Source organism: Ziziphus jujuba, chromosome 1, assembly GCF_031755915.1.
Source record: "Ziziphus jujuba cultivar Dongzao chromosome 1, ASM3175591v1".
Taxonomy (NCBI): Eukaryota; Viridiplantae; Streptophyta; class Magnoliopsida; order Rosales; family Rhamnaceae; genus Ziziphus; species Ziziphus jujuba.
Genome location: NC_083379.1, coordinates 41,040,178 through 41,050,799, shown reverse-complemented (window position 1 = coordinate 41,050,799; position 10,622 = coordinate 41,040,178). Strand labels below are relative to the sequence as shown.

Here is a 10,622-nt window from a genome sequence, read left to right as displayed (position 1 = left end):
AAAAATAAATCATTATTCTAAATAAATTAATATAAATATTTTATGTCATATTGAACCTTAAATGTAATATACCATATATTTTTTACAATATATAGATTATTATTATTATTATTATTATCATAATTTATTTCAATATAGAAAATTATCGTAAAAAGGTTTTTCTGTAATAAATTCTAATAATACAATATTTTCTTAATTAGATTCAAATAAAGCTTTGAGGTTGTAGGAGCCAGAGAGAGCGGGTTTTCCATTCCACGATGGTTTGGCAAATTGCTGGTAAGCCCTTTCAGTGAGATGAATAGAGTCAAAGAAGACATATTCACTAGCATTCTGACATAGATAATACTCTTCCACACCTCTTTTTCCGCCGCAGCTGAAAATACCTCTGAACGGTCCACTGCCACAACATGCTGCTTTTGCTTCTTTGAAACCTTAATTATGCAACCAAATATATATATATATATATATATATATAATGCATCAAAAAAAAAATGTAAGCTTAAAATTAACATGTTCAAAATAATTAATACCAGACTAAGAAAAATTAATTGGTTGTATATAATACCATATTTAGAAGGGTGATTTATCCGTTGTTCCAAAAAAGAGTAAAATGGTAAAAGTGAATATTTGAATCCCTTCAGTTCGCTTTCTAACTTTTGAAGACGCTTGGGAAGTTCTTGGTTGTGAAGCTTTACATAGGGTGTGATCTGTTCAAAACATTGTCCCCCTCCAAGCAATGCTTTTGCATATGGTGTACGGCTTAATGGCAACATATTTAAAAACCCAAATTTCCTTCCTCCAGTCTTATATATTGCCTAATTAACACACAATATAATTGAGTTAAAACCATTTTAATTATGCATCAAACATAATAAATATAAGGTATGATATATATTTCCTAATTAGCACACCAGATCGTTAAACTAAAACCATTTAATTATGCGTCAAATATAGTACAGAGGTTATATATATTATTTAGAAGATATAAATAGTACCTACTTTGACTACTGCTGTTATGTTGCCTGTCACCAACCCCACAAATTGTTCTGGCGAGTAGGACCGAAGAACAGTGGAGTTGATCTCAAAAGGGAATAAGTAGTCATTGCCTCCGACACTAAACAAGTAAACAGCTCTGGATAACAGAGATTCAGCCTCTGCATCCCCTAGTTTCTTCCTCAACTGCCTGCTAACGTTTTCGAAATAACCAAGTTGAGTTTGAAGATCTATCACCTGGAAATTAAAATGGTTCATAATATTAATGTCATCCATTATACATAAATGGACAGAAAAAGAAGCCCAAAAACCTATACCATGTATAGGCTATGTATATATAGCTTACCAATCCTTGGCGAGTTTCAACCAGAGCACCAGCTCCTGAGGATGCAAAGTTCACCCCATTCGTCAATTGATGATCGATTCCAGGTTGTAGATATGGTGGAATTAGTGGCAGCTTCGCGTACTCAGCTATACATCAATGATCAAATTGTCAGTTAAAATTTCAAGGATAAAATCAACAAAATTCTAGATACATACATATTAAAAAGTAGGATAAAGATGAGGTACCAGTGAAATCTGGAATTAGCCGGCCATCCGAAGATCTGCCAGTAGGATAGTGAAAGAAGGTTTCACCATAAGGCTTGTAATTAGCTTTGAAAGTGGTGTTGATGTAGTTATTATTTCCAGCATCAAATAGTGAATCCCCAAAGATGAACAAAGCCACATGATTCTTCAATGGCCCAAAGTGAGCAGCATCTGTGATGAGAAAACTTGTAAAGAAAACAATTAGGAGACAAATACTGTGGAAGCTTAATTTTGCCATGAGCGACAAAATCCTTATTAATTTGTACTAATTAATGCGCATCTTCATCATCTTTCTTTAGATAATTTATAGGGAAAATCATTTGCGTCTATCTCTTTCAACAGACCTTTCAAAGTTCTAGCTAGAGTCACTGTGTATGCAGGCACTTATTTTCAAATTAGTTCTCGTCTGACTAAGATTATCTTTAACTATAAAGACTATTAGACATATTATGTAACAAAATCAATTCGTATATGTTTGTTAATGGGAAGATCAAATAATTAGATTGAAGAGTAAAGATTAAGGATATAGCTAAGTCATGTAAATATATGTTTAAGTGAGATTAATTTAATTGATAAGTTACTCTTGTATATATAATCAGAAAATTATGGATTTAAAACGTGAGAATAAAAAAAAATTGTTATAACTAAAAAAAAATACTATTGATATACATATATATATATTCTCACCTATCTAATCACCAAATTGAGTGTGTATATAAATATGTGTGCGGTATGTATTATTTTTATAAATATATACATATATATAATTTTGTAATATATGTTTAAATGCTTTTTGATGAAGTAAATTGTTTGTAAAATTTTTAGTAGTTGCATTTATTCTGAAATTATCCCATATTGCTTAATAGGAAACCATCTTAAATTATATTATAATTCAGGAGTTTTCTTAATTTTTCAAATTAGTCCATAATCGGAATATATATCATAATCTTTATGGGACCTGCTTCGCACAATTTTCTAACACAATTCACGATTCTTGCGGCCACCGCCACCAGCAAAACCGTGGTTGACGGGCAATAACCACTCCCGATTCAAGAATACACAGGCCGAGTGGCCCATTGCTGAGTGCAATGGAAGATCTAATTATAAGTGATTTTTGTTTTTTTTTTTTTTTTTCTTATGACCAGTCTCTATAATAATGTGCAAGTATCCTTCTGGAAATTGTTAGGCATTGTTGTTGATATAAACACGGAAAAATCTTTTTGTAAAAAAAGAAAAAAATGACGTTACCACGTTTCCTTTAAGTAGAAATGAGACCATCTGAATACAGATAACAATTAAGTAGGTAGGTGGTTATATGTGAGAGTTACGTATGAGCATTGTCTTATGAAATCAAACTAAAATTCAAAAAGAGCTGCAAGATTGTAAGGTCCAGTGACATTGGGCTCTCCACTCCAAGCAAGATGAGCCAATACCTCGTTAGTCCTCTCTGTGGGATGAACAGAGTCAAAGAACACATAATCGCTGACGTTGTCACATAGGTAAAACTCTCTCACACCTCTCCTTCCTCCACAGCTCAAAATTCCTCTGTAGGGTCCGCTGCCACAGCATGCTACCTTCCCTTCCTTGAAACCTTAACCGAAAGAAAAATCAACAAATTAATTAAATTAGCAATGGGAAATTATGTACATACTTTTTTCGTTTGGTAAAAGAAATTATATATACATGCATTGTGACTGAACTAAGAAATTGCAATGGTATTTATAGATACCATATTTAGAAGGGTAATTTATAAGATCTTGTCCAACTGCACGAAAGTCAAGAATTGAATATTTGACTCCCTTTAGATCGCTTTGCAGCTCTTGGAAAAGCTTGGAAATCTCTATATTGTGTAGTTCAACATATGGTGTAAATGGTTCAAAGCACTTGTTTTCCCCTGCAGGCACCATTGTCCTTGAGAATGGCGCACACTCTATAGGACCAAGATTTGGAAACCCAAATTTTCTTCCTCCAACCTCATATATTTCCTTTTAACACATGAAAATTAAATTAAATAGAATTTTGGGGAAACAAAAGATTAAAAAAAAATGCAGAATATTAAATAGAAAATGTAACGAATATTATGTATATGTATCAAATATATATGGGATACATAGGATGGTGGTGTTGCATACTTTGATGACTTGGGTTATGTTGCCTATCACCTGCCCTACGTATTGTTCAACAGAATAGGTGTAAAGGACACTGGAGTTTGTCTCAAAAGGGAATGCGTAGTCATTGGTTCCAACACTAAACAAGTAAACAGCTCTTGACAGCAAAGCTTCGGCTTTTGCATCTCCTAGTTCCTCCCTTAATACTCTGCTAACATTCTTGAAATAACCAAGTTGAGTTTGAAGGTCTATCACCTGATAAATTGGTATAGATACTTCAGTTTTCATTACAGATGAAACTTTTCTTCTTGTCAATTATGATAGGAGTATTTATAATATGATTTAAAATATGAATACAGACAAACGTTATGCATATATATATATATATATATATATATATATATATATATATTAATATTTTTATGCCTCTCAACCTTAGTATAGAAGCCTAACAAAGAAATTCAACATACCGATCCTTTCCCAGTTTCAACAAGAGCGCCAGCTCCTCCTGATGCAAAGTTCACCCCATATATAAATAGCTTGTTACCGGGCTGTAGATATGGTGGAATGAACGGCAACTTTGCATACTCAGCTGGATTAAAGAAATTAACACATATATAAAAATATGTATATAAAATTTTTATCTATTGGGTGCCATCACATGTAATACCGATAGTATATCCCATAAATCATATGTAATTAAGTACCAAATATCCAACAGAAAATTTCTATATATACTTAAAAAAATATCATGTTTACCAATGAAATCTGGCACTAGACGGCCATCGCAGAATCTGCCAGTCGGGTAGTGAAAGAAGGTTTCACCATATGGCCAAAAGTTAGCCTTGCCATTAGTAGTGTTGATGTAGTTATTATTCCCAGCATCAAACAATGAATCCCCAAATATGAATAAGGCTGCGTGGTGTTTGTAAAGCCAAGGACGTTCAACAAAGCCTTTTGTTTGGATATTGAAAAGACTCATGCAGAAAACAAAGATACTAAGGCAAAAGTTTAACTTAGCCATCACAGACAAACTGCCTATTCGGCTCTGCTACTAATATGCATGTCCTACATTAGATTTACCTTGATAAACAGAGCAGGGTTAGCACTTTTTTCTCTCTCAAGTTCTCTATGAGGTACCTGTCAATGAATTAATCTGTTTATTAATCAATTAATTAATCAATTAAAACCATTGTTATTATGTTTGAAAATTGAATAAACAACAAAGAATGACTGAGTCGTAAGAGTCTAACCTCATTAATGACGAATTGCTCTTAACAAAGGGGCGGAACTACCCCGTGGTCTAGGGGGCCAAGGTTTTTTATTTTATTTTTTTATTTTTTACTATATAATATACAATGGTTTTCTGACTTTCTTTGTCATAGTATTTGTAGACTTGCTTTAAATAATAATATCTATATAAATTATTTTTTATTCCCAATTACATTATTAACTTTTTTTTTTATATCAATTAGAAATTTTATTTTATTTTTTTAAATTGTAATTAGAAAATTTTGATATTAATATTATTTTAGATTTTGTATGGTATCAATTTTGTTCGCTAAAGTATATTCTCTGATATTATTCAAATTGAAAGATTTTTTGAAGAAAATGAATCAATTTTCTAATAAACTTATATAGATGTTAATATAATAAATTATATGAAAGTTCTACAAAAACTAGTCATCAAATTTTTATTTAAGGGATTATAAATATATTTAAAAAAAGAAAAAACCTGTCATCAATAACAATTTGAACATTCAAAAAAAAAAAAAAAATTGTAACCTGGCCCAAAGATGAAACATTGGCTCTGCCTCTGTCTTAACATAAAGTTAGACAGATATATCCCCATAAGTTTTAGTTTCCAATTTCTTGTTTGCCAAAATAAGTATTTAAATTCCATTATAGAATAAGTTGGATATGGTGAAATACAATTCAGAATATTTTTGCTCCATGGAGTTTGCCGAAAGATAATGCATAGAATTCGCATTGACTTTTTATAAATCGTAGACTTGGCAATAATATAAATTTGTCTCAGCGAATAAAATGTTTTTCTATTCATTCTAATAATATAAATATAGATATATATATATATATATATATATATATGTGTGTGTGTGTGTCTGCTCCATTTTTAGGTCAAAGAACATCTATATGTATATATATGTATATGTATATGTATATGTTCATTATTGTTAAAAGAAATGTGTAAAATGCATGTAATATGCCTGTTCAGTCTTTACTTGCTTATCCAATAGCACCAAAGCAAAAACCAAATGAATAAAGAAGTAGAAAAGAATATAACTGGATTTGTAGGAAAACGTATGTGGTTTCTTCGCAATTGCTGTCCGGGTATACAATTACTATAATATTTTTACACTTGCAGATTGTATTTTTCCGATTGATCAGTTTTTGTCATTGTCAACTATATATGAGGATTTGAGAAGCCCTGTTTGAAATAGTGAAAACTAAAATGCAATATGCTTTGAATATTTACACAACTAGAGATGCAAATTATACTCTTTTAATTATTTCAAAATTTGATAGCCTGAGTCATTTATACATAGTCGATATCTTCTCAGTTTTAGTTGGTGCTTTTCATTTCCATTTTTTCGGTTCCTTATAGAAAACTTTACACAATATCGTGTATTTATTGGTTTGTACATATAAATGTTATTCACATATTATATAGAGATGCACTGTGTGCTAAAGTTTTTGTCACTAAAACAATTTGGCTGTGCTAGACAATAGACGATAAGTTGCTTGCTGGAAATGAAGCTGAAAGCCATAAAAGTTGCAGAGATTTATATACTTTAATAGAGCTTTACAAATTCCGTTACTATCAATTATGGGAAATTAAATTTGAATTCATAGATATCATTTTAAATATTGGTTGTTTAATTGTATTTAATAGTCAAAGCTACTTATAAAACAGGTCAAACTGCCTTAAATAGGCTTTTATTGTCAAGGTACAAACCATTTAGTTGAGTTTATTCTACATGACCAGTCAATATTTGCCAGATATATTATTTATAATTACTAAAATTTTGAAAAGACGGAAATGGAAGAGCCAAGCCATCCATCAAAGCCATTTTTGTGAAATTCGACCATTTGCATTAAAGACTAGGATTCAAAAAGAGCTTTAAAATTATAAGACCCAGTGACACTGGGCTCTCCACTCCAAGCCAGTTGGGCCAATAGCTTGTAGGCCCTTTCTGTGGGATGAGCAGAGTCGAAGAACACATATTCATTAACATTGTCACATAGATAATACTCTGTTACACCTCTCCTTCCACCACAGCTCAAAATTCCTCTGTAGGGTCCGCTGCCACAACATGCTACCTTCCCTTCCTTGAAACCTTAACAAAACAAAGAAAATCAACAAATTATTTAAATTAGCAATGGATATTATAAATGTACGTTTTCTTTTGGAACAAAATATTAAATTAAATATGTACTATGACTAAACTAAGAAATGGAATAGGTATTTATAGATACCATATTTAGAAGGGTGATTGATAAGATTTTCCAAAAGTGTATGAAAATCAGGAATTGAATATTTAAATCCATTGAGGTCGCTTTGCAGTTTTTGGAGGACCTTGGAAATCTCTATATTGTGTAATTCAACATATGGTGTAATTGGTTCAAAGCACTTGTTTTCCCCTTCAGGCACCCTTGTCCTTGAGAATGGCACACACCCTAAAGGCCACATGCTTGGTAACCCAAATTTCCTTCCTCCAACCTCATATATTTCCTGAACACATCAAAAATAAATTTAATAGAATTTTGGGGAAAGAAAAGGTTAAGAAAAATTGTAGAACATTAAATAGTAAATATAACAAATATCATTTATATATGTATCAAATATGGGATTTATATTCACTAAACAAAAAATATGGGATTTACAGGATGTTGGTACATACTTTGATGACTTGGGTTATATTGCCTATCACCTGCCCTACAAATTGCTCGACAGAATAGGTATAAAGGACGCTGGAGTTTGTCTCAAAAGGAAATGAATAGTCGTTGCCTCCAATACTAAACAAATAAACAGCTTTTGAAAGCAAAGCTTCGGCCTCTGTATCTCCTAGTTTCTCTCTCAGTACCCTGCTAATGTTCTTGAAATAACTAAGTTGAGTTTGAAGGTCTATCACCTGAAAAAATTGGATCAGATACTTAGCTTTCATTACAAATGAAATTTTTTTTTTTTTTCCTTGTTGTTAATTTAAGATAGGAATATTTGTAATATGCTTGAAGATGTTAATATATTATAGACAAACATTATATGTATTTAATCTTTTTTATTATGCCTCTACACCTTAGCATAGAAGCCTGATAAAGAAATTTGACCCACCGATCCTTTCCGAGTTTCAACAAGAGCACCAGCTCCTGCTGATGCGAAATTCACCCCATCTATAAATAGCTTGTTACGAGGGGGTAGATATGGTGGAATGAACGGCAACTTTGCATATTGAGCTGTATCAAAGAACACATAAAATTTTATCTATTGAGTGTCATAAGTTTAGAATAGGTTGATGGTAAGAACCACTTTTAATGATTATTAAATCATATCAAAAGTTAGGATTTAAAATCAAAAAAATATTAGAATTTAAAATCAAAAAGTTGTTAAATATGGATTTTGTGACATTGTAAAATCTTATTTACGAAAATTTAATTTTGTCGGAAACCAATGATTAATAAATATAGTTTTAAATTTCAGCTTTTGATGCAATTCAAAAAAATTAAAAAAGAAAGTTCTTATAATGGTGTACATATCAAAGACTTCATTAGATGTGTGTGTTTACCAATGAAATCTGGAACTAGACGACCATCACAGAATCTGCCAGTTGGGTAGTGAAAGAAGCTTTCACCATATGGCCAATAATTAGCCTTGCCGATAGTAGTGTTGACATAGTTGTTATTCCCTGCATCAAACTGTGAATCCCCAAATATGAATAAGGCTGCTTTCTTTTCGTAAAGCCAAGGACGTTCATCGAAGCATTTTGTTTGAATATTGAAAAGACTTATGCAAAAAAAAAAGAGACAAATGTTTATAAGGTTTAACTTTCCCATCACAGAGAGCCTGCCTGTTCTCTTCTCTGCTACAACTATATGCTATATTGAATTTACCTTGATATATAGAGCTGGGTCAGCACTCTCTTCTCTCTCAAATTCTGTATGTGTAACTTTCAATTAATTAATCTATTTCTTGATCAATTAATTAATCAATAATAGCATTGGGACTGTGTTTGAAAATTGAACTAAAAAACAAAGAATGATTAAGTCGGTTGCATTGTAACATCAATAATGGCGAATTTCTCTAACATAAACAAAGATAGATGTTTCCCACATGTTTATGATTTCCAATCCTTGTTTAAAAAAATAAGTATTTAAAATTCCATTCTAGAATATGTTGGATATCATAAAAAATTATATGATGTAGCTTCAGAATAATGCTAACTCCATGGAGTTTGAGAAAACATATGAGTTGAATTTGAATTGATTTTTTTTTTTTTCTAATTTATGTATGATTTAGACTTTTCAATAATATAGATTTGTCTCGCGTAAGGAAAAGCATTTTCATTAATGGTAATAATATTTAGATGATTTATATAATTATATCAGCTTAATTCTTAGTCAAAGAACACTTATTTATCTATATATATTTCTTGGTAAACGATGAAAAACCAAATAAATAAAGAAAGATAACGTGATTTGTTAGCCTTCGCAGACCGGTGCACTGTTACTATAATATAATACACAGATTTTGATTTTCCTATTGAACAGTTTTTTGTCAACCAGACGCCATCAAGGCCACTGCCTTAGGCCCCAGACTATTGTGTGTATATATATATATAAATAATCAAATCAAGGCCGCCAATTTAAAAGATTCATAAATGATTATTAGAATTATTTTAAAATAGAAAATAAAAGATATAATATTTATGTGATTTTTTTTTAATATTACTTTATTTTTTTGATAGCTTTTTAATATTTATTAATAGGATCAATGTTTATGAGTTGAAATAAATTCATAGGTTATAAATTGATGGGTCCATTTCAGCAAGTTTTGAAAAAGTAAAATTGCAATAAACACGTTACTGGTTTTTCCAACCTAATTTGCAAGCAAATAACTGTTAATTACTTTAATGCATTTTTCAATTTTTTCTTCAATAATTAAAAATATATACTTTCATTATCAAAAAAAAAAAAAAGAAAATGGGCATCTCTTTCTCTTTTGATATAACATGCACAAATACTTCTAAAAATAAAAAAAATTTAAAAAAAAACTTCATTATATTCAAAAAAAAATTTTAAAGAATATTATATTCAAAGTAAATTGAGAAATTTAGTGTATTGTATTAAAGTATTTTATTTCTTCTCTCAACTTCCGAAAATGGAATTCTAATTTTTATTTTATATATTTTATAATATTTATAATGTATGATTGTTTATTATAAATATTTTAGTGTTAAACATTAAAACAAACTTTAAAAAATAAAATAAAATAAAATATCTTATAAGGCTCTATCTTCTTTTCTTGCCTAAGACCGCACGTAACGTTGAGCCGCCCTGTTGTCAACTATATATAATATGGCGATTGAGAAGCCCCGGTTGAACTGGTGAAAGGCTTTGAATATTTATAAAAAACAACTAGAAATGCAAATTATACTCTTTATATTCAAAATTTGATAGAAAGTCATTTATATGTAGTCGATCTTATTTCAGTTTTAGCAGCACTTTTTTATTTCCATTATTTTGGTTACATGTAAAAAAACAACTTTACATGATACGGTGCTATTTATTAGTTCCCACAAATTTATTCATATATTATAGTACTACATGTGATCACCTGCAGGTAGGCTAATATTTATTAAAGTTTTATACCATTACAAACTATAATATTTTTTAATTAATAAAACAGAATTAGAT

The 10,622-nt window shown here is 30.4% G+C and overlaps 3 protein-coding genes across 3 annotated transcripts; all 3 read right to left on the bottom strand.

Moving 5' to 3' along the window:
* Positions 1–26: 26 nt before the first annotated feature.
* LOC107435265 (GDSL esterase/lipase 1) lies at positions 27–1,928 on the bottom strand. Its single transcript, XM_016046828.4, has 5 exons — positions 1,564–1,928; positions 1,340–1,464; positions 1,000–1,230; positions 566–815; positions 27–431 (listed from the first exon to the last, which is right to left on the bottom strand). The coding sequence occupies exons 1-5, from the start codon at positions 1,817–1,819 to the stop codon at positions 193–195; spliced, it is 1,101 nt and encodes a 366-aa protein (XP_015902314.1). The 5' UTR covers positions 1,820–1,928; the 3' UTR covers positions 27–192.
* An 823-nt stretch (positions 1,929–2,751) lies between these two features.
* On the bottom strand, positions 2,752–4,858 carry LOC107434907 (GDSL esterase/lipase 1). The gene is made up of 5 exons (XM_048473657.2): positions 4,449–4,858; positions 4,160–4,281; positions 3,714–3,944; positions 3,311–3,566; positions 2,752–3,172 (listed from the first exon to the last, which is right to left on the bottom strand). Exons 1-5 carry the CDS (start codon positions 4,711–4,713, stop codon positions 2,937–2,939), a joined length of 1,110 nt encoding a protein of 369 aa, XP_048329614.1. The 5' UTR covers positions 4,714–4,858; the 3' UTR covers positions 2,752–2,936.
* A 1,755-nt stretch (positions 4,859–6,613) lies between these two features.
* On the bottom strand, positions 6,614–8,823 carry LOC107434898 (GDSL esterase/lipase 1-like). The gene is made up of 5 exons (XM_016046410.4): positions 8,495–8,823; positions 8,044–8,165; positions 7,613–7,843; positions 7,188–7,443; positions 6,614–7,048 (listed from the first exon to the last, which is right to left on the bottom strand). Exons 1-5 carry the CDS (start codon positions 8,760–8,762, stop codon positions 6,813–6,815), a joined length of 1,113 nt encoding a protein of 370 aa, XP_015901896.1. The 5' UTR covers positions 8,763–8,823; the 3' UTR covers positions 6,614–6,812.
* Between the last annotated feature and the right edge of the window lie 1,799 nt (positions 8,824–10,622).

Excerpts from the sequence above, each read along its gene's own strand:
- LOC107435265 (XM_016046828.4), bottom strand. The coding sequence starts at position 1,819 with ATGGCAAAATTAAGCTTCCACAGTATTTGTCTCCTAATTGTTTTCTTT. Across the intron at positions 816-999 it reads ACATAACAGCAGTAGTCAAA|GCAATATATAAGACTGGAGG; the intron begins GTAGGTACTATT and ends TGTGTTAATTAG. Across the intron at positions 432-565 it reads AAATCACCCTTCTAAATATG|GTTTCAAAGAAGCAAAAGCA; the intron begins GTATTATATACA and ends TGCATAATTAAG.
- LOC107434907 (XM_048473657.2), bottom strand. The coding sequence starts at position 4,713 with ATGGCTAAGTTAAACTTTTGCCTTAGTATCTTTGTTTTCTGCATGAGT. Across the intron at positions 3,945-4,159 it reads TTGAAACTGGGAAAGGATCG|GTGATAGACCTTCAAACTCA; the intron begins GTATGTTGAATT and ends CCAATTTATCAG. Across the intron at positions 3,173-3,310 it reads AAATTACCCTTCTAAATATG|GTTTCAAGGAAGGGAAGGTA; the intron begins GTATCTATAAAT and ends CTTTCGGTTAAG.
- LOC107434898 (XM_016046410.4), bottom strand. The coding sequence starts at position 8,762 with ATGGGAAAGTTAAACCTTATAAACATTTGTCTCTTTTTTTTTTGCATA. Across the intron at positions 7,444-7,612 it reads ATATAACCCAAGTCATCAAA|GAAATATATGAGGTTGGAGG; the intron begins GTATGTACCAAC and ends TGATGTGTTCAG. Across the intron at positions 7,049-7,187 it reads CAATCACCCTTCTAAATATG|GTTTCAAGGAAGGGAAGGTA; the intron begins GTATCTATAAAT and ends TGTTTTGTTAAG.